At 54.7% G+C, this 27,084-nt stretch overlaps 1 protein-coding gene across 2 annotated transcripts in view; it reads left to right on the top strand.

Annotated features, from left to right (window-relative positions):
• Positions 1-6,497: 6,497 nt before the first annotated feature.
• Positions 6,498-27,084, top strand: part of FGF18 (fibroblast growth factor 18) — a 73,976-nt gene continuing 53,389 nt past the window's right edge. For both annotated transcript variants that reach the window (XM_082006213.1, XM_082006212.1), the window contains exons 1-2: positions 6,498-6,976; positions 7,255-7,291. In XM_082006213.1, the coding sequence (XP_081862339.1) occupies positions 6,945-6,976; positions 7,255-7,291 (69 nt within the window). In that variant the 5' untranslated portion in view covers positions 6,498-6,944. The remainder of the gene's footprint in view (positions 6,977-7,254; positions 7,292-27,084) is intronic.

Below are 27,084 nucleotides of genomic sequence, written 5' to 3'. Positions count from 1 at the left end.
AAGCTCTTGGGATCATCCCTGCTCTCTCTGGAGCTGGGACAACCTGTCTGCTGGCTGGTGGCGGCTTTCGGCGTTTCCTGGCCACCTCTATCCTCCCAGGACTTGGTGCTCTGCCTTGCCCCCAGCTCCCTCCCCTTCCAGTCTGCAGAAGGCTGTCCCAGTTTGTTGTCCCTCTTAATGCTACAGAATGAAAGCTGCCATGCTTGATATCCTATTATTTGTATTCCTTATTTTATATTATTCCATTATTCTGTTATTTTGTTTGTATTTGGCATGCATTATGTGCTTTTTGAGGCTTCATACCCAAAGCAGGTGTTCCTGGTGGCCCAAAGAGGCCTCCCCTGGTCATGGGCAGGGAAAACTCCAGCGGAGGTGGCCAATACATCTGTGTGAGCTCTCACTCACCACTAAGGGACTTCAGATCATTCCTCACAGCTATCCTCTCCTTAATGCTGAACAATGGATGTGTTGTCTTTATCCAGGCTCCAGACCGAGACCTTCACCTCTTTCCGGCTGGGCTTTGATGTGTTGCAGTAGTGCCAGTCTTCAGGTCTCTTGACTAAGACCCTAACCCAGGCCCTGAGTCACCGCAGGGGATTGATGCTTCTGTATTTGCAGGATTAATGACTAATTCGTGGTGCTGTCCCCGCTGGCTGGCATGGCATGGTGTAGTTCATGTGTTCTGGGTTGGCATCTGATCTGGGGGGGCTTAGAAAGCACAGCTCAATGGTCACAAGCTGAAAACTCTGTGAGCATAAGGCACCCAGCAGCAAAAGCCCTATTTTTGATTTTTTTTTTAACGTAGTGAAGAACATGTAGTGTTACGCATGTTCCGATTTAGCGTTTCAAAGGCTGGGTGTGGGAACTCAGCATTTCTGCTCTTGCTGTATTTATGCCTTTGATGTTGCATTTCGTTTCCTATGCCTCTGCGTTTTCAAATCCAGGCAACCAGCAGAGCGATTGCAGGACACGTTGGGTCTGTGCTGATCTCCCTGGCTCTTCATCTGCCTTGGGGCTTGGTAAAATCCCGCTGTGAAAGCTGATGACCTGTGGTTTGGGTAGCTTTTGTTCTTCCACGCGTGGTTTGTTTATGTCCAGGGAGAAACTTCAGCGTGCTAAAACCTAAATTCTGTCTGGAGCTGACGGGTAAGTCGGCTTTCCCTGTGCCTCTTGGTATGCAGCGAAACCTGGGAACTCCGGGGGCTGCACACCAGCGCCCAGCAGCTTCCCAGCCTCGCAGCTGCTGTGTGGTGGCCCTGCCACGGCTGCAAAGTGCCCAAATTGCTAAACACCGAACCACCTTGCCTTCAAACCGTGCCGAGGCAGGAGTACGGAGCTGCTGCCTTCTGCCGCTTAGCCGCACAGCGCCTGGGAAGCACCGCAGGCTGCGTCAGCCGCGTCAGGGGCTGAGGTGGGCTACAGAAAGCCAACAAAGCACCTCTGCTGCTCCTGGCTCCTCTGACCTGCCCCGTGCTAAGCACATTTCTGTGCGGTTGCTTGCAGGGCTCGGTCTCAGGGGATGCGTTTTCATTTAGAAATTGCAGCTTTGCTTCTTAGCCCTTTGTACAGCCTTTCCCTCTCTTCTCCCATATGCGGGTGTCAGCAGGGCTGTTGGCCATGCTACCACCTACCTACCACGCTGACTTGCCAATTGCTTGCAGGATTTTCATGCAAGTTATATATCTATATACATTTATATATATGTGTCTGTGCTTTGTTGCTTCCAGTGCTTCAGATCAGGGCTTTAGCCTGGCACTTTGTGCCCGGCTGAATGTGAGTCCTGACTGTTTGCTCTTCACCGTGTTCCTTCTGCAAGGCTGTGGCTGAACGTCATGGTGCTCAGGCTTAAGTCCTTGTCCTCCCAGGTGTCCGCTCAGGGTTGTTTTGGGGTGGCTCATCTGCCAAAGGGCAGTAACTGCAAAGCATCCCCTCCCTCCTGGCCTGTCCAGGCTACGTGGCAGAAGTGTCCTTTCTCACCTTGCCTTTTTTGTGTGTAAACTGGATAAAGACGGAATATGCACCACAGCCCTTCTAAAAGTTGCCTTTCCTTTTACTGAGGGTTTAAAATGTAGAAATCGTCTTCAAGCTGATTTTCAGCAAGAACTGCTTATTGACACGACCCAAGGCTGGAGGTGCAGAAGACGACCGGAGCAAACGGCACACAGGTTTGCTCGCCGGTGGCAGGGCCGAGCTGTAGAGCTGAACTTGGTCTTTGTAAAACATCAGCTGGGTTTTTTTTTTTTTCCCTTTAAATTTCAGATCTAAAGGAGAAAGGCCCTCAGTGGCACACCGTGCCACGTGTGGTGGGGCCAGATCCTCTGCTGGCCTTTGCTGGCTTCTCATCCATATTCCAAAGGGGCATCCAGTGGGCGGGAAGGTTTCCTGCTCAAGCATGCTGCTGAGTCCTTGGCCCCATTGAATGGGTTCCATGCTCTGTGAAATGCCTGCTCCTTGGCTCATACAGACCACTGGAGCAGGGCAAGGGAAACTCCTTTCATCAGGGGCACCTTCACAGCCCTACAAGCAAAAGGTCGTGCTGCTCGGACTTTGATTTGAGCTGCTGAAGAGCAGTCACTAATCCCATGAGCCACCAAGGCACTGTAGGACATAGTCTTAATTCAGGTGTTTGCACGGGCAAGTGGAAGGCAGTAACCCTGGGCGATCCCCGGGAGCACCCTGCAGCATGGAGACCCTACCTGGCCCGCCTCTTGCTTAATAAAATGTCGTGAACATCCAGCTCTCGGAAACATGCTGTGTTGGCCTTCGCACCCTGAGCATGCCCTGTGAAACATAAACAGCTTAAAATTAAAAGGTGCCCCCGCTTTCCCGTGGCTGTTGGCTGTGCTGGTGGGGTTTGTGTTGGGAACCAGATCAAGTAGCAGCCTTCAGTGAAGCAACAGGCATGGGTGCAGCGCTCTTAATATTATATATGGGCACATACACATTCATAACAACACGCAGCTAAATGATATTTCTTTTATTCCACAGATACATGTCAGCTGCCTCATCTATTTTCTGTGCTCAGCCGTCATCTTCAAGGCTGGTAGCCTGAGATTCACTTAATATTGGTATTATTCTCCAGGTAGCTACTGGGATTTTAAAGGGCTTTGTCAGACTACTGGGGCATGACACATGGATCTAGGTTAAATAAAGAACTTTTGTGTGATTGCAAATGAAATATTTTCATAATTGGAAAAAGAAAAATCCAATGTGCCCCCCTTTAAAATGCCCCCCCACCTGTTGCCCTGGCAGTTATCACTCTTTGAGGGGTCCAGGTGCCTCTTGCTCTGTGTGGATCCAGTCCTTTCGGCAGCCGAAGCCCCGGTTGGGAGGCAGCAACAGGAGGTCGATGTTGGCATGGCCTGTGCCGGTGTCACCTATGATGAGTTTTTCCACGCGTAGGTCACGGCTCTGCTGTAGCTGCTGTAGTTTTTGCTGCTGTTGGGGGAATTGAGATTATAAACGTTAGTCACAGAATCATCAAGGTTGGAAAGGACCTTCAAGATCATCAAGTCCAACCATTAATCCAGCACCACCATGTCCCCTAAACCATGTCCTGAAGTGCCACATCCACATGTTTTTTGAACACTTTCAGAGATGGTGACTCCAACACGGCCCTGGGCAGCCTGTTCCAATGCCTGACCACCCTCTCGGTGAAGAAATTTTTCCTAATATCTAGTCTAAACCTCCCCTGGTGCAACTTGAGGCCATTTCCTCTCATCCTATCGCTGGTTACTTGGGAGAAGAGACCAACACCCACCTCGCCACAACCCCCTTTCAAAGTGGCAGCTTCACAAATGATTCTTCCAGCCAGGCCCAGCAGCCATGGGCTGGCTTGCGTGTGGGGCAATGCCAGCAGTCGCTGTCCAAGGAACCTTGTCTCAGAGGTGGGTGATGGGGCTGCCATCATGCAAAGCCCCAAAGTGGTGGGATGGGTTACCGTGGCCGCTGTAGGGACTTCCATACCTTCCCCTGTGGCATTTCTACATCACACTGGTCTTATGAAGGCACATGGTAGAAAACCATGAACTTCCCTTTGCATACCGTTTGCATCACTGGGGTGTACAGTCCCACTTAAAAGACTCTGAGGTCCTCGAGGCTGGCCCGCATGTTGGTAACGTAACGCAGCTGATGTGCTCAGTGTGTGGGAGAGAGGTGCGGGTTGTGGGTGGGATGCTTTGGATTTGAAACCCACGCCAAGAAATCCTGACTTCTGTATCACGGTTGCTGAGTGTTTTCTGTTCTCGTGGAAGGAGGAGAACGCGATGCTTTCAACCGGCACAAAATGTCACCTGCATGAAAAGTGGAGCTTTGAGGCTTGGCAGGATGAACCTAATGCCCAAGAGTAACAGTGCAGCAGCTTGGCACCGTCGCGGCAAGGATGGGGACGAAGTTTCAGGTACCCATTTTCCACGTGGATCCTGCTTCCTCAAGGATAACTCAGGGGTTGGGAAGAGAGAAAGGTGACATGGGCTGTTGGTGGAGCAGGAGAAATCAGAGGATGACATCCTTGGTCTGTGGTATGCTGGCCATCTGCGGGGGACTCAGGGCCTTTTCAGGAGCTCCGCTGGGCGGAGAGGCCACGCAGGCTTCCCACAGCCAACCTCTACCATCTTCCCCCTTGGCACATGATTTACGCAGATCGATTTTACAGCCTTGCATTTGTGTCTGAAGAAGAGTTAAAGGGGAAAAAAAATGACCTAAGGAGGGCCCAAAAAACCCATCGGGGCCTGGCTCCCGCCCTGGGGCTGTTTCCGAGACAGTTCGGATTAATTTTCTAATTGCTCTGAGTTTCAGTGGTCGGGAAAGCCGAGAAGGAGCGATCACATCTCATGCTCGCAGATGACTACGAGCGGCTCTGAGCGCTGGGGAGGAGGTACTGCATTCTGGCTTTGCAGAACAGCCGTGGGCATTGTGCAGGGTCACCTTGGGCGGCCGATACTGGATTTAGAGGGGTGATGGGCTGATGCACGCCGAAACGCTGGGCTTGACCCCACGCCACGGGTGACTGAGCAGCACCCAATGGCACAAGGTGGCATAGGCTGGGTTCCTCCCCACCCAAACTGCTGCCAGGAAAAGAGACATTGGTGATGATTAGGAATAGACGGAAAATTTTCAGATCCAAGCTAAATGCTGTCATCCTGCGAGTCCCCAGATTCTGTTTGTACCGTTCCTGCGCAGCCATCTTGGTGAGTTCAGCTTGTAGGGCTCTGGAAGGTGGCTCTGATGGTCTTGGCCATCGTTGGAAACAGCTGTCAGCTGTGGCAAGGTGCTGTGGGACCACAGTGACGGGGGTGCGTGGTGCCACTGATGTCGGTGGCATCGGTAATAGTTTGGTGGTTTTGAGGGTTTTTTTTTTGACTTGTAGATCCATAAGACCAGGACTGTGAAGTCCATTAGATAAGATACGTGTATTAGTGCTGGGGGTTTTGTCAGAACTTGCTTTGGGCGCTGTTTTCAAACTTCTTCAACGTTTTCTGTGCCCCTTGGGCCTGCAGCTAGGGGCTGCGAACCCCTGCGATTTGCTGTCTGGAGGGTCCCCAACGACGAACTCCAGGCATTAACGCCACCGCTGGGCCTGCGGCTGGGAACGCAGCGGGACCCCGTGCTTCGGTCCCCACCGGCCCGGGAGCCGTGGGGCCCAACGCGCTGCGCCGAAGTTGCGCCGTTAGTTGAGTGGAGAATTTGGAAGGCTGGGAGTTATGAGCTATGGTTGTGTTCCCGCTTAATAAGGTGTTAACTGACGCCCGGCCCTCTTCGGAGAGTTGGGCCGTGCGTGGAGGTTAACGGTTCCTGGCGTTCTGTCCGCTGTAAACGAGCGTTCGCGGACGGGGAAGGAGTTACCGCACGCTCGCAGCGTGTGAATTATTATTTTTTTTTCTTCACCTACAGAAATAATAAAATCGGTGTAAAAGCAGGAGCGGGGGGAGCCCGGGCTGCGGGAGCCGGGCCGGGCCGCGCGCGGGCGCAGGGCGCGGCGCGGCCGCTAGGGGGCAGGCGAGGTGTGCGGGAGCGCGCGGCGGCGGCGGCCGGGCCCCGCGGAGGCGGCCCGGCGCGGGAGCGGTGCGGGCCGATGGGCCCGGGCGGCGGCGGCGGCGGCGGGGGTGGGTGGCCCGGCCCGCGGGGGGGCTGCGCCGGGGCCGGCGGGGCCCCGCTGCCGCCCGCCCGGGGCTCGCCGGGCCCGGGACGGGCCGGGAGGCGCTACCGCCCGCTCGGAGGTAAGAGCGCGCGGGCCGGGCCCCCGGGGCCCCCCGCCTCGGCCGAGCGCGGCTGGCACGTGTCGGCGGCGCGGAGAGGCGCGGAGCGGCAACCGGTCTGCTGGGGGTTTCCCCTCGCGTACGGGCGAGCAGCGGCGCCGCCCGCTCCGTCGGGCCGGGGAGGGCGCGGAGGGGAGCGGAGCGGCGCGGCCCCGCTCGCTCGCCGCCCCTGGTTTGTTTTTTTTTTTTTTCTCCCCCCCCATTTAAAAAAAAGAAAAAAAACCTCTTTGCTGGCCGCCCCTGCCCGCCCCGCGCCCCATCCGCGCCGGCGGTGCCAGCCCCGCGGGGGCTGCGCGGGCGGGTCCCGCCCCGCGCCCCGCGCCCCGCCGCGCCGCCCGCCCGCAGGCTCCGTCCGCCTGGCGGGGCCGGTCGGGGGGGCGCGGGGGGGCTCCGGCTGCCGGTCGGAAGTTACTGACAATAAGCACCTTCATCCCCCCCAAAGGCGGAGAGAGAGGGAGAGGAGGAGGAGGAGGAGAGACAGGGGGAGAGGAGAGCTGATGCCTAAGCGAGTCACTCGGAGGAGGCAAGGCGGGCGGTACCACAACTTCTCGGCGGCGCGGAGCGGCGCGGAGCGGCGCGGCACGGAGCGGAGCTCGCCGGCCGGATCGCTCCCATGTCAGGGCGGCGGTGGGGGACTGCACTCCGCTAGCGGGAAGCCACTGACCTCCCCTCTCTCCTCGCCCAGCGATGTATTCACTGCTCTCCGCCTGCACTTGCCTGTAAGGATTATGGCATATTTTAAAATATTTTTTTATTTTTTTAAATTTTTTTTTTTTACTGTTTTCATTTTTTTTTAAACTTTCATTTTGGAGGCTCCGGTTGTGTTTTCCTTGCAATCGGGTGGTAATCGGGACCCGAGCCTTTTTATAAGCAGAGCATCGCTCTGTGCCCTTTAAAAAATCGCAAACAAAAACAAAGCAAAAAAAAAAAAATCAACTTTAACCCATTTTACCGCATCATTTGATCTTTTGTTGCTTTTTTTTTTTCTCCTCTCCAGATGTTTACATTTCCTGCTGCTGTGCTTTCAGGTACAGGTACGTGTCCTTTCTGTCCTCTTCCCCTTTTGGTTGTAAAATAGAAACAAAGGCGGCGTGCTGACCTGGGAGTGCCAGGCAGTTTTGGCTAGGGCTTTCACTTTTTTTTCTCCCCCCCTTCTAGTTATTGTGGTTTTTTTTTTTTTTTTTAATAACCTTATTAAACCGATCCCCGCGCCAGATGCCGGAGCGTCACGCGTCCTGTGAAGGAGCTGCCACGCTCGCTCTGAGCTCCTTGTCCACGACCGCTTGTGCGGGCGCAGCCGCTGCGGCCGCTGGGCTGCCCGGTGCGGGCTGGGGCGCAGCCGGGTGCGCCGGTAGCCTGCCATAGCGGGATCCTCTGGAGTGCATTAGCCTGGCTAATGATGTGAGAGGGAGCGCTGGACTCTCCGCTGCGCACGGCGCTGATTGATGCACTTGCCTTGGAAGAGCAGGCGTGCTCCTGCTCACCCTCCTTTTTTTTTCTTCCCCCTTTTTTTTTTTTTTTAATTTTTTTTTCTCCCTCCTAGGGAACTTACTCCCAAAAACCGATACTTTGAAAAACACGAGTTTCCCTAGCCAGGAGAAGGAGGCTGCGTGCTCCCTCCCCATTATTCAGTAGAAAGCCGTCCAAGTCAGATCCTGCCTTTGATCCTGCCTCGGCAGGAATGGAGCCGTTGGAGGAACACCCTGAGCAGCGAGGCTCTGCAGCCCGGGCGCCCGCGGGACGGGGACGATGGCTGGGGTTCCGGGGTGGCCGCTGGCCCCCGACAGCCCCGGGGGGCCGCGCATCTCCCCGGGGTGGGGATTTTAGCTGCGCGCCCCGGAGCAGTCCCACCTGTGAGGCCGAGCGGAGCAGGTGCCGCTGCCCCGGTGGCTCCAGGCCACCGTGCCGCTGGGGCCGGGGGCCGCTCGTGCCACCCCCTCGGCCCCGCGCGGTGCTTTCTGGCCAGGATTGCACCTGCTTACCCTCTCACAGGTACCTGACGGCAGCGAGGGCTGGTCCTGGATGGGCACAGCCGCAGCCTTGGAGGGGGCTCCATCCCTCCAGCCAAGCTAAAACCCAAACCGGCCCCATCCCCTGCTCCCCCACCCCTCAGAAAAAAATCCCCGGTCACATTTTTTTTCTCATCCCCTCTGAAAACTGCAGCTCGAACCTAACACCAGCAGAGCCTCCCCTCGGCGGAGCAGCCTCCTCGTCGGGAGAGGATCCACAGCTGTAAATTACCCTGCGGTTGGAAGGCGTTTGCTGTATTTCTCCGGTGCGTTTTTTTTGTGGTTGTGTTTTTTACTTTTTTCTTTTTTTAATTTTTTTTTTTTCCCAAGTCCGAGGAATAACAGGCTGCGCAGGGCTCGCAGCGACAGCACCCTTTGCAGCGGGGAGACATTTTTTTTGCGCTTGTGCGGTAACTGAAGTTAATCAGCCCTCCAGCCCCCTCCCTATCCCCCTCCCTTTGGTGCTTTTAGTGAATCAGAAAAAGTTTGGCTGGCTGCCTGGAAAGCACTTGCTAAAATCTGATCTTTTACTTCAGCAGCCTTAAAACTTGGGAAGTTATTGGCATTTATACAGTTGGAGCTTGCAGGCTTCCAAAGCAATAAAATAATAAAAAAAAAAAAAAGGCAGGGGGGGAAAAAAAAAAGGCAGCTCTGCGCTCTGGTGCTATTAGAACCATACTTGCTCCATTTCGTGCTGATTTTGCAGCGTATTGCGGGATTTGAGGTGGGGATCCGCTGCGGATGGGCGCTGCGGAGGTGTCCCGGGCCGCGGCTGGAGGGGTGGCGGATCTTGCCGGGTGTTAGACCGAGAGGCGAGCTGTTTCGGCGATTAGCGTTGGGAGCCAAGACATTAGATTAGTCATACTCAAGGGCCTTCGAGTGAGTGTTTACAGTATTAATGGTAGATGAAAAGATGTGAATGCTGTAAGTTTTTATTGCCCATTTTGTTACACTTTCTTTCTGGATTTATTCACAGGATTACATGTTTTGAGCCTGAATGGGAGCGAGGGATTATAGGATTTCTTTTATAATGATCAGTTTGGGTAGGAGTTAGCCTTTGGTGAACTGGAGTAAATTAATGCATCACTTAGGTTTAATATTTATTTAGGCTAAAGGAAGTTGTTTAGTTTTGCTTAAAGGGCTCTGTGTTGTATTGGGGAGATTTAAGAGCGCCTGAAATGGATTATATTCTAAGGCTGCCTTTCGCCCTCCTGGGCAAGCCATGATCAGCGGGTCGTCCCACGTGTTAGTCTTAGAATTATGCTCCTCTGCTGCCGTCTGTGACCCTGTGGCTCTGCACGCAACGGCAAAGATCCCTCCGGCATGCGTGGGGGCCGGAGGGATTCTGGGGCAAAATACTGCAGCTCGGGTATTCTGTATCTTCTGTTAGTTACTCGTGTACGAAGACTGCGGTGCGTTGACGTGCAAGCTGCCTGCAGTTGGGTGGTGTGGTGGCTCAGCTGGTGGCTAGAAGCTTTCTTGTAGACCCCGAGCCCGCCTGCGCAGCCGCCCGTAGGTGACGCCGTCGGGTGAACCATCGCCCGTGGGCGGGTTGTGGCGGCACCGGGGAGGCGTTCCCCAGCCCGGACCGTGGGGAGGTTGGCAGGACGGGAGTTTTCGGGAGCAGGTTTTACACTCCTGGACGAGGCGGACTTCTCCAGGGCTTTGTCGTCGGGTGACATTTCCACCAAGGGACAGCGGGTGGTGGGTCGGAGCGCAGGCGGTGGGTGCTGGCGGCTGCGTGCCGGCACGGCCACGAGAGCAGCCCCGTACCTCGCAGGGCTGCGAGGAGGACAGCTCGTTCGCCAGTCCCTTCCCCCGTGGCAGCAATGCCCCCGCCTTGTTTTCTTGTCTGGCATCTTGGGAAGTTCCTCTGCAGCTTGGAGTTGGTGCAGTCCCAAAGGCAGCAGGGACGCTGGATATCCTTGGGGACACTGGAGAGATTAATTTATTTACGCAGGTTGTTCCTAGGGATGCCCTTTCACCGCTGGTTACTAAACTCTCCCTCTAGTGCTTGCCCTTAGCAGCCTTCTGTTTAATTCTCCCACTGCCTTTTCGCACTTCCAGGAGCAATTTGTCCTCCGTGTGCTTTTTCCCTCCGTACGTCCCAGACCGGTTTTGGGTTTGGCTTCACAGTCAGTCCCTGCTCTTCACGTGGGCGAGAAGCCCCAGGAGCACCTCGCGTGGATGGAGGGGATTTCCCACGCTGTGCTGGCTCCGGCAGCCCTGGAGGCCCTTAGGACATGGGGGTTGGGGACATGGGACCTCAGGAGCTCAGAGGTTCCCCCTTCGCCGGGGCAGGTAGGGTCTAGAGGCAGCTTCAGTGTAGGCTGAGCAGTAGGATGCGAGGTTTTGGGTGCTGTCCTGGTTGGCAAGAGCTTCCGTCTCTTCTGCCCCTGGGCCACCTCCAGCGCATTCTCAGCCGGAGTATGGGGCGATGCCAGCGTGGGCTGCCCCGGCCGTGCCGTGGGGCGGAGGCTGATGGTGCCTCGGCCGCTCCCCTGCCCTGATGAACCTCAGCGTGCTCTTCTACATGAAGTGCATCTGTCTTAGATTATGAAGAGGTCCCTGATAGGGCCAAATCCTTTGCTTTTATGGCTCTTGTAGGTTAAGATCCAGCTTTGGAATCTGATCCAGAAGCAAACGGGAGGTCAGAGGAGCGCACAAGGCAGCACCGGGCTATTTTCACATCTGCTGGTGTTGTGTAAGAGGAAGGCTGCCGCGCGCCATGCCAATAGCAACTTATGTTTCTCCTAAGCTCCTGTGCAGCGACAGACAGTTATTGTTTGGGGCTTTGTAAAGTGAGACACAGAGAAGTGTTGCTTCCACACGTTCAGTGAGCCAGATCCTGTGGTCTGGCGAAGCTGCGCGCAGCACATGTCGAAGTCGCGAACCTGCTGAGCGGCTCCCTCCCCTCTCCCCGTCTGCTCCTCCGCAGCCGTCCTCCCCGGGGCCAGTTGGACACGGGTGCCACCCAGCGCTGCCGGGGACAAGCCGGAGCGTGGTCCTTGTCACAGCCCACGTGAAATGGCGCGGGAGCCAAGGGTCCCTGCCCGCCCTGCTCCTCGCCCTCCTGGCGGCAGCGCCGGTGGCCAGCGCGGCCCCAGCGGGGTTGTTCCCGTCTCTACCCTCCCTGCAGGTGGGTACCCACCTGCCCTCGTCCTCCCTGGGTGGCACGAGCATCTCTCTTGCGATGGCGGCCAAGGCTGCGTGGGCTGCCGGGGGCGGAGGCTCTGGGCACCGCTGCGTCGCTCTTGAAGCTCACCCTGCGGAACAGAGCAGGTGCTACTTTGACGCGGCGTACGGCTCCGCTCCTTGCGGCAAAGACCTCCGTGCCGAGGCTTGGCGGAGGCCCGGCGCCCTGCGGCTGCCAGGCTGGGAGATCCTGCGCTTGCCATGGCCGCTCAGCCTGGAGCGCGGCCCCCGAGTACTCGGCACAGCGTCCCCGTGCCGGCACCTGCCTCCTGCTCCTGTCGTCTGAACCCCCTCCGGTGAAGGCAGTGCTCCTCCATGAAAACATCTGAGGCACGTTCCGCTTTCCAGCTTCGTCTTGCCGTGGCCCCTGCCGTGCCGCAACGCCCGCCTGAGCGGGCCCGCGCCGCGCTGCTGCGGGGCTGCTAGCGCGCAGGTTGTGGAAGCTGTGCTGTGCAGGACAAAAGACGGCAAAGGTGGTCTGGGAAAAGCTGGGAGGTTTTCGGTTGGTTTTTCGGATCACAGCCAACTCTCGGTTATTAGGCAGCGAGAAGACAAGAGAAACTGCATAAGCAAAGCCTGATTTAATTAGAGGAGTTGGCGCTCGGCGATGTTGATGAAGTGCGTGACCCCATCACGAGCTGGAGTTGATGAGATGGTCCACAGCTCCGGGTCCGTGCTGCTGCTGGACTCGCGTGGCTCTGCTCGCCCGCACAGGCAGGGCTCGTTTGCGTATTCAATCGTTTGTCGCCGTTTCAAACCCCCTTGCTCTCCAGGAAGCGGCCGTGCTGCTTGCCGCAAGGGGTTTTTGTTCACCCCTGCTGACTCGTGTCGTGTCCTGAAGCTGCCCCGTGCGCCTCCCGCTCTTGGGAGAGCTCGGGCTCCTGGAGGAGGAGGGGACGCGCTGGAGCGGTCGCCTGGGCTGGAGCGGGGCAGCCCGGCCCCGCTGCGCGGCAGTGGCCTGGTGCTCGTGCTGATACACGCGCTGGTTGTCCCGTGGGAGACCAAGATTAGCACGGGGTGAGCGCAGATGGGGGTCTTGCTCCTACGCAGAAAGGGGTACGCAGCCTGTGCCCCCCATGGCGGCTGTCGGCTGCCTGCCCTGGGCACATGCTGCCTTCGCTTCCCACGGTCCCCAGCCCTTCAATATGCTGGGACAGGTCTTCTGCCAGAAGACCCCTCAAGCACATGTTTAGCAGGAAGATTTGCAAGGACAAAACTAAACTCCTCCAGCATTTGGGGGCTTGGCATTTTCTGGGTGTGTTGTGGCAACGGGCAGCAAAGCGGAGCTGCTGCTTGGAGGCTTTGGCCCGCGCACCCACATGGATTGCAGTTTGCCTTCTCAAAGCTGTAGAGATGTGCAAGGTGCTTCAGAGAAACGGGGGGGGACTCGGGTGTTGTGGAGGAGAGCACGTCGAAGGGTGCAGTAGGTGCGGGGTTCAGATTTCCCCTGTTCCAGATACGGATGCATCGCGGTGGTTCTATTTAATTTCTGTTTTGCTTTACTTACTGCACCTGGCACATCCCAGGCCGGACGGAGGCAAGCGATGCTGGCTTGGGAGCAGTGCTGGGTTTCGCAGGAGGGACGCCCACTCGAACCCCACTTGTCTTCTCCTCGCGGAGCAGCTTGGCCATTGTGTACCGAGGCAGGAAAGAAAAGAGCGGAATGGGCAAAGGGTGACGCTTCCCGAACACTGCGGGTGCGTTTGGGACATGGTGATGCAGCTGGTGGCGGGTCCTTTGGTGAGGAGGAGGGGGGGGTGACTGCTGAGGGCTTCCGGGGGCTCAGGTAGGATGAGCAGCACTGGGGGGACTCAGGTGGCCACTCAGAATATTTGATTTTGCTGTAAGCTGATAGCGCGGAGCTGGTCAGCCGGGCGAGTGGCTATCTCCTGCTGCTGCGGGAGTCTGAGCTCAAGAGAAAGACTCCCCTGGGGCTGAAAATCATTTTTCTTGCATCTATTAAAGCTACTTCCCGGATCCTTGGGAGTATTTTTATGGGTCTCTTCCCTTCCTTAGGAGCTGGGAAATCCCCTGCCTCGCTTTTTCCTCCCTCCACCCTTGCTGAGCAATAGCTGCTTCCGCTTTGATTTTCCCCAGATACAGACACTTTAGAGATCAGTTGTGATAAGAGCAGGTGAAAAATGTGCTCAGGGAACAGCATGATTTAAAAAGGCACCAAAAAAAAAAAAAAAAAAGAGGAGTGGCTGCTATTGGTGCCTGGGCAGGGGTACGTGAGGGTGGATACCTGCTGCCAGGGCCTTTGCCTGGCGTCTCTGCAAACTTGCGCAGGTCCTGGGAGGGCTGGGGTAGGTCACGCCACGCGTGCTGGCGGGGTTGGACCCCTTGGGCACAGGGAGGCACCTGAATGCTCCTGCTGCGAGGCCGGCGCACGGCCCCGGCGGGGCTGGCAGGCAGGAGCCCCCACGGTGCTTTGGAGAGGTGCTCTGCTGCAAAGCCTGACCTTCCCGTGCTCTGCTGCTGGGCCCAGGGAGGCTTCCACCTGGGAACCTGCGGCCCCGACAGGTCCGAATGTTTTGTTTTTTTTTTTTTTTCCTTCCCTTCCCTGGGTTTTTGTGTTTTGGTCACCCGCTGTGCCATAACAGCAGGTACAACCAGAAATTATGCAGAGCTGTGCATTACGGTGCCTACCTGGTATGTCGCTTCTGTGTCCTGGTACCTCTCCAGATGTCCGTGGAGGATTAGGCATCCAGCGAAGCAGCTGGAGGGAAAGTAAGGGAAAAAAAAAACCAAAACAAAATAGAAAAGACTGTCTGGCTCTGCCAAAGTATTTTGCTATTGGCATTCAGCAGCCTCGCCATAGCATGAAGAGAAAGAAAAGGGAACAGAGGGAGGAAGGAGGAGGCTTAGCCTGTCATGGTCTGCGTGTTTCCCTTTGTGCGAGCTCCTTGCCGCGCCGGGGGCTGCGGTGGGTGGGAGCCAATGTGCCGATCTTCCCCGCTTGGCCTGGGCAGGCCGCGGGGTCCGCGCCCCCGGCCTGGGCCCACCAGCTCGCCTCGGCACGGGGCTGGGCTCCCCAGGCAGCGCTTCGACACCCTCCTGCCTGTGCTGCCCGCAAACAGCTGCATTTCAAGCTAAACCTCAGGGCAGTGGTTTCCAGGTAGCGACAGCACATCCTCCCCCGGCACAGCACCGTGCCCTTTGCCAAATTCCACTTACACCCTGCTGGCATTTGCTTTTTCAGGAGGTTATCTGCCTTATTCTGCTGCAGCCAGCGAAAAAGGGGGTCATGCTGCCGGGAGACCCGGAATGCCTTTAACATACTGACCTCAGAGCACGGTAGCGGCGTCTAACGGCGTCCTCCCGCCTCTAGCTCCTGTCTCGGTGTGGTGCTGCTCCCGCTTCGTGGCTGTAGCTGAGCGCGAGCCCGTGCAGCCCGCTGGTGATGCCGGCTGAGGGGGCCTCTGCTTTGGAGGCAAGGGGGAAGATCTGAGGCTGCGGCACTGGGTAATGGCAGCCCCTGCCTCGGGGGGCGGTTGGAATGGGGTAAAAAGTGGGGAACAGTCCGGGGGATCCCGCTCACCGCCACGCGGCCAGCAATCAATGGGAGGTGAGGCAGAGCCTGGCCCTCGGGCTCGCCCCACGCCGAGGGGGAAGGCGAGGCCATGCTTTCCGGGGTTTGCCGGGGCAGGCTGGGGGTGCCGGCGCTTGCCCCAGGCGGAGCAGAGCTCCACGCCGGGCGGAGGGGCCCGATCCTGCAAACGACGGGGGGGCAGCACCGAGGGGAAGCAGAGAGGCGAGGGGCCGGGTGTGCCCTGTGATTCCTCTATTAATGTTTTAGAATCCAAACCGCGTTGGGATTGGTGAATGCTAAACCTTGGTGAAGGTCCCGAGGAACTGCTTATTGCGTGGATACAAGTACCAGGATGCAGCAATTCAGTACTAACGGATTGCTCTTCCTGCGAGGAATTTCCAGCACTCCTCATTCCTCCCAGTTCCTTTTTCTCCTGATGCATATTTCAAATCCCTTCCTTTCCTGCTAAAATACTATCTTTGGCGTCATTTTTAAGGACAGCTTGTTAAAAAGCTGTTGTATCTTTTGGAATACCCTGAGCTGCTCTTCTGCAGAAATCCAGAATTAACAGAAAAACACAGGGAGTGTTGGCGAGCCTGGGCACCGACTGGGCTTGCGGCGTGCGTGCTGGGTGACCACGGGGATGGCTGGCGGAATATGAAGCCCTGGGAACACAAGTTAGAGAATGGGATAAAGGACAGTGTTGATAGAAGGGCATTTTGCTGCTTCTCTGGTGCCATTAATCCGTCGGAAGAGAGGGATGGTCTGGGGAGCACGGGTTCCCTCACCTGCGGGTGGGACTGGGGCCACCTCCTTCCCCGCAAACCCTGGGCAATCGCTAGCCGTGCTGCTCCTGGGACTTCTCCTGCCCCGCGGTCAGGTACCACCCTGAGCAGATGCTGCTATTCGTTTTCCCAACCTGGATTCGTACCACAGGCAGAAGTTGACTCGGTTACACGAACGTACAAACTAACAGTGAGTGGGGGTGCGTACTCGACGTCCAGCCATGATTTCCAGCTATGAAGTGAATTTTGACTCCCTTAAGCTGCCGGGCCTTAAGGTTACAATCCTGTATGAGTCGCAGCGGTCCCTCAATGTGAGGCCGCGCCGTAAGATTGCATGGTGCAGTGTGGTATTGATTATCTGTAAAATAAATTATGATGTATGTAGTGCAGGTTTCTGACCCCGTGGTCGCGACCTTGGGGTGATTGGGGAGACTTCCGACCAGCTGAGATCGGAATAGCAAACAGCCCCCCAGCAATCAATAGAAAAACCAGCAGGTCTGAGTGTTGGGGCCTTTTACAGGAATAATGTTTGATGCCACGTCCACATGGCATTTTTATCCGGGGGAACAGGCAGCTGCTCTACAAACTTCACCGAAAATTAGATGTGGAACCCCACGCGGGGTGTTCCGCTTTGCGACGAACCGGCCTAACCACGGGGCCAAGCAGGGATGGAAAACTTTGCCGTGCGGAAGGGAGCGCGCACGACCCCGCGTCGGGGTTTTGGGCGATCAGCAAGGCTGGCACGGCTCGGGTCGGAAGGGAGGAGCTGGTGGCTCTGGCCAGCCCCAGCCACGGTCTGCAGGGCAGGCATGGAGCATCCGCCCTGGTTGTATTATATTTATTTTGTGAGTGCGAAATGGCGTGAACTCGGCCCCTACGAGAGAACTTCTCTGCCCTGCAAGCTGAACTGACCGATTTGGGGCAAAACCGACGGCTAGACTGCAGGGCTGAACACCGAGAGATGTGTGGATACCCGCGGCCGGGGATGCGGTGAGCGAGGTGCCCGCTCCAGCGCTTCGCTGGGGTTGCCCCCCGAACCTGCGTAGGTGCAGCTGAGCCACCAAGGCACGGGCGAGGTGGGGGACGGGACCGGGCTGCCCCTGAAGCACCCCGGGCACGGCATCCTCGCTCCTGCTGGAGTGAGCGTCACGGCGGTGCCTCCAGCTCCTGGGGCAGCCGGGCTGCGTTTGCTGGTTTGGAGAGGGAGCAAATAAATGGGGATAGCCTGCCAGAGAGGCGGAGGGCTTGCTTTTGTGCCGTTTCTACCGAAAGAGTAGGTAATAGGAATTTAATTGCCGTTCGAATTTAGCAAACAGGAAAATGGAATTTATTTGTGCAAGTTTTTGTGCGGGGAGCCTGATTTCCCCAGCGTGCACCATCACCATGCGTGCCGAGAAGCTGAACAGCACCGCGTTGAGTCGTGGGGTTTCGGTTGTACAGACAACCCGTGCTACCTCCGACACAGGGCCAGCAAGGCTGAGCTCGCAGAGCCGCTCCGTTAGCCGGGCGGCGGGCGCGGGGACGTGCGGAGCTATAGGCACTCTCGGACCGAACGGGGACTCTCTGTACTCTTCCATTAGCACCGTTTGTGTGCTGGGCGCCCGCAGGGCTCTGCCCCGCTCCTGCAGGTCCCCGTGCGGAAGGATGCTCGGAGAGCAGGGGGATGAGGGTGTCTGGACCTTTGCAGCATCCCGGTGCTGTAGGCAGGAGTGCCGGTGGTTCAAAGAAAGGGCTGTTGGGGAATCCCCAGCTTCACGTCATAAGGTCTCCATTCCGTGTTCGCCCATGGCTGGCCTGAATTTGCCCCCAGCAGCACTTTTTCCCACGGCTGGTGACGGGTCATGGACGGAGCAAGGCGTGTAGGGCTCTCCCTGGTACCCACAAGCTGCGCGGGGTTGCAGCAGCCAAAACACTAGGGCATCTTTTTGCCCTATTTAACATGTTATTTTCTAAAACTGTTGAGAATTGGTCCCTGAACATGGGAAACCCGCAATCTAAATTAATTAAAACCAAATGAAACTTTTACTTAAGTCGACAAAGCAGAAAGATAAGAAATCGTATTTGTCCAGCATTTGCAGCGTAAAGGTTGCCATGCAGGAGCGCAGCTAACAGCGATCAGTACAAATCTTCTGTTAGAAACCAAACCGTGCTTTTTATTTCTGGCCCTAGGCTCCCATGTTTGTTCTATCTGATCCTGAAGGCAGATTGACAGTTTGGTTTGGAATAAATTCAACACATGGTTTATGCCATACTTTTGATAAGGCTCGATATTAATCGGATTTTTTTTCTTTTTGCGTGGTCCTCAGTACACGAGCAGCAAAATTGCCCGTTCCTAGGAATATTTTTTGCAGTGAAACCATTGAGGATTTTACTTCTGGAGGGAAGGTGAACTTACTGATTTTAAAAACTCTCAAGATCGCAAGTAAAGTTGAAATCCATTAACTGCAGGCAGTTTGATGTGACCTGGGCAGGTTTCAAGTGATTTTATTAACTGATATAAAGAGCATTTTCTTTAAATATCTTTGGAAAGGCAGCAGAGGAGGAGACTGGCTCAGGCAGAGGCACCAGGGCAGGTCCCTGTACTTTTACCAGCAGCACCAGCTCACAGTTGTGGTTAGCCTGGAATGAAGATCATCGCCGTTTGCACCTGTATGCGCTTGTGAGCTCGGGTTTCTTCACGGGAATAACGGGCATCGCTGCCATCCACTGCTTCCCTGAACGACCTCCTGAACCACCCCCAAGATGGGCTTCTAGGTACATCGGCCCATTAGGTACGAGTAGTTATTTATTTGTATAGTATGTATTTATTCCGTTTATAAATGGGCTTCACTCTTCAGAGCTGCTGTGTTCTGTCATTGATCTGTTCCCTCGAAAGAAAGTGGGGAAAAAAGGTAGAAGAATTGGGAATTGGGAGGACTGAAGAAGAAGAGAGAAGAGGCGAAGGAGGCGTTGCTTGTCACCTTTGAGCCCTGCGGCTCAGCGGTTGTGTGCCTGGAAACCCGGCTGCAAAGCTTTGTGTCCGTCCTCGCCGTAGGATGCAGCGATCTGTTGTGGCTAATTTTGGGGCCACCTCCACCTCCGATGCAAGCGTGGCAACTTGCGCTCGTGGTTATTTTATCAGGGGTGAAGTTGGTCCCAAAGCTTGTCTTTGGTGCTTGAAGGTAACCGGTGCTGGCAGGACCTGTCGGTTGTACGGTGCTAGAACCGGGCACCGGAAAAGCTCTGACCTGACGGCGATGCCAAAAGCAACCGAGACCCTTATCCCAACTGTATATTAACTTCATAAAAAACAAAATTAATGGAGCTGGAGATGGGCATTGCCTGGGTCTGCAGTTCATCTGAAGCTGCCTCCAGCAGCGAGTTGCACCCAGCGAGGTGCTTGGGTGAGCTCTCCTCCGAGTGACGGAGCTCCCGCGGCACGTGGCTCGGGGTCAAGGCCTTGTTCCTCGGCAAGACGGTGCGAGTTCCCTATATCCACTCGTGTTGGGTGAGCCGGAGATCTCCAGCCTCAAACGGAAAACGTCTGTTTGCACAATTAGTGTGGCCCCTTCCTTCCCTGGGAGCAGAATGGTTTATTGATTTCTTTGGCCCGCTCGCCCCCACCTATTCAGCAATAATGACCCTTCCACCCCAACTCTAAATCATCCCAGCCTGCCTCGCCCGTAAGCCCTCTAATCTTTTTGGGTTGTTGTTGGTATTTATGCTCGTGGAGGTTTATGATCTGTCGGCGCTGGCTGCTGAAATGCTTTATTTATCCATACGCTGGGCCACACAGGGAGCGTCCTTATTCTGGTATCATGTTCAGGATGCTGTAGTTAAGGTTTGTGTCAGCACTTCCATGCACAAACCTTGTTATTCAGGGGTTTTGCAATTCTGTGGAAAAGAAAACCAGCGACCTGGCACGGCCAGAGGAGGCTCAGAGGCACGCATGAAAGCCCAACAACCCGCTGCCCATTTAGGGATTATTAGATGGGCAACCTCTTTCCTCAAGGAAAATAGCCAAAAACATCCTCCTCCTTTGGTTTGATTCAGGTTTTGTGCGCCTGTATTGGTGTCCGATGGGGAAAAACACGAGGTGGGGCACAGGCTGGAATCCTCTCCAGATGATACTTAATAAAATAAACGTCCGGCCGATGCGGAAACCGCCTTCTCCTCGGCGTGAACAGTGTGCTGCGGTGCTGGAGGGCGCGGGGAAGGCAGCGGCTCGGCACCCCAGCCCTCCGAACAGTAGGCGACGGGGTATATATAAATGTGATTTATCGTCCTGCTAGCGCAGGAGCTCGTGGGCTTATAAATTACGTGGAGGTTTCTGGATAATAGAGGGAACAGGAGAGATAATAGGGCTTGAGAATGTATTTCAAAGAACTTTTGGGGAAAGAGAAGTTTCGTGGCTGTTGGCAGGTGATGGCTGGCTGTGGTGGAGGAAGAGCCTTTACGGACCGGTGCAGCCGTGATATTTTTTTATTGCTCCCTCTTATTGGCTGATGGATTTTGTGGGCCCCCGTGGAGCAGCCTGGCGCAGATTTGGTAAGTCAGAGTGAAAACGCACGTGGAGCCCGTTAGCCCAAGACAGCAGACTGGGGTTTGCGTCGGGGGTACGTTGTTTAAGCCGAACAGATCAGCGCTTGCCTCCCTCTCGGTCCCGGGTTTGCTGACCCCCTTTGGCAGGGCATGGGGGGGAAAGGGGTGGCAGGTTCTCCGTGGGCTTGCGAGCGTGCTGGGCTTGGTGAGGAGCCTCTTGGGTGCCACCACTGAAACAGAGGTGGTTCCCATCTCTTCTTTTTGCCCTTGCAGCTTTTGGAGGTGGCCATATGTTTTGTTCACTGAATGTGAACTTCTAAGCCATTTTTGAGTATATCGGTCTTACGTCGGGGATGTTTTTGGGGTGAAATCGTGCTTTGCTGATCGCTCCTGGAAGCTCTGCGGCGGGTCGCTGTGCGGCGTCTCAGACGGCGGTTTCGGGTAAGACCACCTTGGAGAAATGATAGGAAACGGAAAAGCTTGTTGTTAGTGATGACTTTAATTGAGTTTTGCTGAATAAAAGTGGGTCCTCCCAGGTAAGAGATTTGAAGAGGTTTATTTGAAGTAAGTAGCACGTTTTTGAATGGAAATTGGTTCTGTTCCACCTCCTACTTCAGCAGGGCTCCTGTGGTGATGTATTTGGGGTTCAGAGGACATCCAGAGAGCTCCATCCTGCCTTACAGTTCATGAAATAGGTTTGGCGAGGCAAGCAAAGCATAAACCAAGGTCAAAGGAAAGTATCTCCCTCACAGAGATGAAGGAAATTTTGCATCTTGTGTTTCAAATAAGTGAATTACCGATCAAAATCGTCTCTGGAAAGCCCTGTTCCATAAATAGTTTGCAAGAGTCTTGTAAATAAAGACATTTCTCATGTAGATGGGAAGAGAACTATGCAGGAACAACTCGAATATCGCAGGTGCTTGGTCATGGTAACTTGGGGAGAGGAAAAGGAAACTTGTCAGCAATGTGTTAGCGAAGCGTGCAGCTGGAATGGGGAAAAGCTACTTGAAGGACGAGGGGGTGCTTATCTCCATGGCTGTGATTTCACAAATTGCCATTTATTTTTAGGTGATTTGCTGGCCTACTCCGCTTTTCACCCTGATTGCTCTCCCTCAACACCGTTACCCCGGGACAACTTGCCTTTACCAAGCCCCAGTGGGCTCAAAGAGCTGCAGTTCCTGGGAGCTGGGGTCCTGCTGGATCGTGCTCTGCTGTTGTCCCAGCTCCCTGCCTCAGAGCTGGGCAGCTCTGGGCCCCTGCATGAACAGGGCAGATTAATCTTGCGTCCCCTCTGTCCCCTTTCTGTGAATTTTGGGTTTTGATACCGCTGTGTACTTTGCTCTTTAAAAAGCGAGGGTTGTGCCCCTGGCTCTTCCGACAGTATCCCACGCCAGGGCTCGTCTGATAGCCTGGATATGGTGGGTGAGGTCCAAGGGCAGACAATATGTCACTACGTATTGCCAGCATCACTGGCGAGTGGGAAATGCAGGAAGAAAAGGAAATGCCCGGTGGTGGTCGGTATTTTATTGGGATTTTGGACCTGAGGTGAAGTCACTGCCTCTGTGAATCATAGCTTGAAGTCTGCAGAGCTCTTCTTCACGTACAACTCCTTTTCCTGGCAGTTGGCGAGGGGCAGGTCCACAGTGAGCCCTCGTAACGCTGCCACGCGTCAGCCACGTTCGGCGGCCCCGGCCCTGCCATCACAGGCTTTATTTCACTGGGTGAGGATGAAGAGCCCGGAGAGGCTGTCCCCCAAACCGGGCATCCCCATCGGGCGTTATCATTAGGCTCAGAAAGAGAGCTCAGCCCAGAGAGGCAGGACTTTTCCCCCTCAAAAACTGGTATTAGCAGGCTGGTATTCAGGAGACAAGTAACCACTTGAGGCTGCTGAGTATTTACCACTTTCCAGTGATGTTTTCGTGTTTTCCATAACATGGATTTGGTACTTGCCCTGAACCTGCAAACGCCTCCCTTCAGGCGGTGGGAGCAAAGAAGATGCTCAGTTGAGTGATGGAGAAGACAAACTTTAAATGTAGGAGGGGAAGGTGCAAGCTATGGGGCGGGATTTTGGGTCTCAAACAGCTCATGTCAGCCAGTCCTAAAAACAGGTACAAAAAAACTGGAGGCAGGCTGGTGGGAATGAACGCAAGGTATCAGCAGCGCAAACATTCCCAGCAGAATGGCTCCTGCCATTTCAGTAAATCCCCCCGTTGGCCTCCAGTTATTGGTAGATGGATTAACCTCCCCGTCCTTGGTCACAACCATTTTCTTATATCCCAGCACCCTGTAGAGGCTGCCAAATTGTGGGATGAGTGAGCAGTGACACCTGAGGAGGTCCCTTTCCCCTTGGCACCATTCCCGTGTAGGGTCACTAGGTGTTATCTTGCCAGAATGAGCAGGAGCGGGACCAGTTGAAGCTTAGTAAAAGGTTTCCAGAGGGGGAACTTGATGGAGGAACAGTGGCACGGGCTAATTTGATAGCAGGCATCTCTGCTGAATCAGCGGCGTGCTTTTGGGGAAGCCACCTTTCACGTCAGATCAGCACCTGGGAGCTGCTGTCCAGGGCGGTAGTTGTTAGCCACATGTCTATTTTCTTTGCAAATGCAATGGAAAAAAAGTGTTTTGGAAATCCTGCCCTGAACTCGTGTGTGCTGCTCGGCAGTTGCCATGTTTTACCCTAGAGGGAGTTGCTTTTCTGCAGTGGGAGCAGGGATCTGTGTGTTCCTTGGATGATGTCGGGGGACTGGGATGAAAGGAGCTACCAGGGTAAACACCGGATCACTGCCGCGGTGCTGCCGCTGCGAATGTTTATTTCTTTTATGGGGAGCTTGGTCTCTTGTCTCCTTCTGACGGCGGTGTTTTCCCGAGTATTGCTTGGGTTTCCCATGTCTTGTGCTTTTGCTCCTGTTTTCGTGGAGGTCCTGGCTGGGCTGGTGTCGAGCAGAAGAGCCGGAGGTGTCACCTTGGACCCGATGGGCCCGTGCTTTAAACAGGCGTCCTAAGCCCTAGGGATGAATGACTCTGCCTTTTTCCAGGGTCTGGAAAACCCCTGGCTGGTTCCAGGGGAGCGGGCTTGGGGTGTCCGCTCTGCCCCACTGCCGCAGCCGAACGGGTTTGCAGCTGGAGCATCTGCCCCGGGAGGAGGTTGCTGCTGATGGAGGGAAGGAGAGAAGAGGTCAGGAGTGCTTTGAACCTGGCAGGTTTTTCAGCAATTGGGCTCAGGTCTCGTTTGAAGAGGTGAACAAACGGCTGATAGGTATTTTTAGTGGTGTGCCTGCAGCTTTTGTCCCGGGAGCACCCCACGGGGAGGACTGCCCTGGTCTCCGCTGCAACCCAACCGGCACGGCCGAGCTGGGCTCCTCCACCACTGAGCGAGAAGCGGGGCAAGGAGCGGAGAGCGATGGGGACAAGCTGTGCACTTGGCCGGCGGCACCCTGGGGACGAGCGGGGATAGGGGAGAGGCAGCCCCCTCACCCTCGTTTCTCACCTTTGTGGAGCTCCCAGCGCTTTGTACAAAGGCTTTTAGGTTGTTTGGGAGCAAGTTGGCTGCTGCTGCTGGGTCTGCTTCAAAAGGGATGCCTGCACGGCTCGCCGTGCGGGTGACGCCTGCGCAGATGCGCGTTACTGCGCTGCTGCCTTGTCGGGGACCGGGTTTGCTCTTGGTGTGTTTTGGGCTGGAGAGAGTTTACCGTTTCCTCTCAAGGTTTTGTTTCTTGAATGCCCGTTTCAACCACTGAAAAATGCTGACAGACAACCACTTGCAACGGTTTGAATTGCTGAACGGTTTTAATTCCTGCATCTCAGGGCAGTTTATTTCAGCAGGAGTATTTTCTCCACAAAGAAAAGAAACACGTTGTTGTTGATGTACAGGTAGCGAAGGCAGTTGTAGCATGCCAAGCTCCCCGAATCCAACTGCTGGCTTGGTGGATCCATGACCTCACAGAGGTTGGTTGGGGCTGTTCTGCAAAGCCTTGTTGCAGTCGTCTTTGCAGCCAGACCCGTGCCGTGAGGTGGGACACAGGCATGAAACTACTTCTGAAAAATACGTACGTCCCGGTGGGAGTGGCGAGGAGCGGCGGCAGTAGCACAGGGCCGTGCCGGGATCCTGGGTCACGCGTGGCCTGTGTGAAGCCTGAAGGACGTTGCCACCAGTCAGCAGAATGTCTGGGGATTAATGGATATTGAAACTTCCCCCCAGGCAGAGAGAGTACCCTTTGGGAGGCATGGCGGGAAGTGGAGGGAGTGGTTTTGGGTTTTGTTTTGCTGAGGGGAGACCTCATCGCTCTCTACAACTACCTGGCAGGGTGTTGTGGCGAGGTGGGTGTTGGTCTCTTCTCCCAAGTAACCAGCGATAGGATGAGAGGAAATGGCCTCAAGTTGCGCCAGGGGAGGTTTAGATTGGATATTAGGAAAAAATTCTTCACCGAGAGGGTGGTCAAGCGTCGGAACAGGCTGCCCAGGGAGGTGGTGGAGTCACCATCTCTGGAGGTGTTCAAAAAACGTGTGGACAGGACATGGTTTAGTGGGCATAGTGATGTTGGGTTGATGGTTGGACTTGACGATCTTAGAGGTCTTTTCCGACCTTAATGATTCTGTGACCCTGTGATTGAACTTGACAGTGTCAGAAATAACGGTGGTGAAATGGCAACGATGGGAGCTTAGCTCTTCCCCAGCAAAACCGTCTGGGGAGAAACCACAGTAGGAGATATTAGCCATAATGGGGAATATTTTGGAAAGCTTATGCTTGTGGAAGCAGTGATTTTTGCAGATCAGGACTGTTGTGAAGGCCATTGTAGTGTTAACACATCCTCCAGAGCTGATCCTGTCTTCTCTTCATGGGTTGTGTGTCTCAGGGTGGGTTGATCTGCGTGGTGGGATGTGTCCAGAGCAATGTACGTACAGTGAGGTCTCAGTCCTGGGGAGGTGCGAGGGTTTCTGCTGGCACCAGGGTTTAGGTTGCCGTAATCATACACTGTCGAGGTCCAGGCCGTGTAGTTACAAGGCGGTGCTGTTACCGCAATATTTGGGACCAAAGGGGATGAGACCTGAGTGGGTGGCTGGAGTGGGAGATGGCAGGTGGGGCAATGCCTGGAGGGCAAGTGGGGGCTTCACCCTGTGGAAAGAAGAAACATTCCTATGTTTCTTCCAGTAAAAAAAAAAAAAAAAAAAATCAGTGCAGTAGTAAATGGGAACATTGTACATTTTGGAAAACTGGTTTCTGAACATGGGAACAAATTTGGAGCCCTGAAACCCAGCCTATCCAACTTCTGTCTGTTGAGTCTGACAGCTACAGCGTTAATCCTTGCAACTTCCTGCAGCTCAGGCTGCACAGAGATGCCCCATGGAAGCCTGGAGGTGACCTCATGAAGCCACCATAGATATCTAATGTAATTCAGTAAGCAAGGGAGGAATCTGTTTGTTGAGCTGTTTGTTTGGTTTTATTTTAATATCCTCTATTTTTTTCCCCTACTTATCTTTTTGAAACTCTTATTCTTACTACTTTGGAATCATCACAGTATTTCCTAAAAATACAGCTTCACGAAGACGTGGTTGGATTTTTTAAAATGGAAAAGCAGTGGATCTTGTGGGACAGAATTGCAGCACTCGGGCAAAGCTAAGTGGCTTTGCACCCACGTGGGCCCCAAGTCTCCCTGCATCCAAAATCCCTGCGACAAAATCGCGAGGGTAAACAACAACTTTGAGTCAGGGTTGCAGAGCTCACTTTAAACTGGTATCACAGATGTCCTACGAGACCACAGGGGTGGGCGTTTTAAAGCTCTGTCGTGATCTTGTGTCCCAGTTTGGGAACAGCCCAGAAAGGACAACGAGAGTTACTTGACAAATGTGCGTTTGCCCCTTGAAACCTCGGTTGGCTGACGGTCAGCCAACGGTCGGAGCTGCAGAACCGAGTGCCGGCAGATCCCTTTGGGTACGCGGGGACCTGTGGCGACCCTTCGAAATCATCCTGGGGGTCGTGAGGTGCCAAGGCTGGAGTGGTGGCATCTGCGTGGCATTGGGTGGCTCCGTGTCGGACCTTCCTTCCAGCGCCGGCCTCCCTCACAAGCCTTGGGCAGCGGCTTTGGAAGGCAACGCTTTGCCAGCCGCAGGGGAAGTCAGAAGGACCACCCAGTTCCGATAAGGGCAATTTAGAAAGGAAGGGGAAGATTGTGAAAAGAGGGGCAAAGGGGCACAAAGGGAAGGAAAAAAAAAACCCCACCGCTGAACAAAAATGAAGATCAAGACCGCTGTTAAACACACTGCCTGCGAGGGAGGTCTCCACCGTGCCTTTTCTCATCTAGAGCCAGCAAGGATTGTATTAACAGCTTCAACGCAATGGAACAAATTAATCCCTGATGTAATTGAAATCGGTGAGGTCTCACAATAGGTGAGTTTGACCCAGTGGGATAGAAATAGAACAAGTATTGGAATGAAGGAGTGAAATGAAGTCACACTGTTCAGCCATTGGTATTTCATTCCTAGAAACAAAGGCCAGACAAATGCAGAGAATACATGGCTCTGCTGGGCATGGTTGAAAGCTGCTCAATAATATCAAGCTTTGAAGGGATATTTCTGTGTGGAGAGGAAGTATGTAGCAGAGATATAACAAGCATTAAAGAGAAAGAAAGACAAAGAAAGAAAGGAAGAAAGAAAAAGCCCTGCTTGCTCGTTGCCTGATTGATAGCTCTGGTAAAATAATACCAGCCCTGAATTTAAAAAAAAAAAAAAAAAAAAAATCTATCACAACTGGAGAAAAATAAGAAAAAGAACTAAAGTCTGAATGGTAT

Source organism: Phaethon aethereus, assembly GCF_964289735.1.
Source record: "Phaethon aethereus genome assembly, chromosome: 14".
Lineage (NCBI taxonomy): Eukaryota > Metazoa > Chordata > Aves > Phaethontiformes > Phaethontidae > Phaethon > Phaethon aethereus.
Note: the sequence above shows the minus strand (reverse complement) of the source record. Positions and strands in the feature narration are given on the sequence as shown.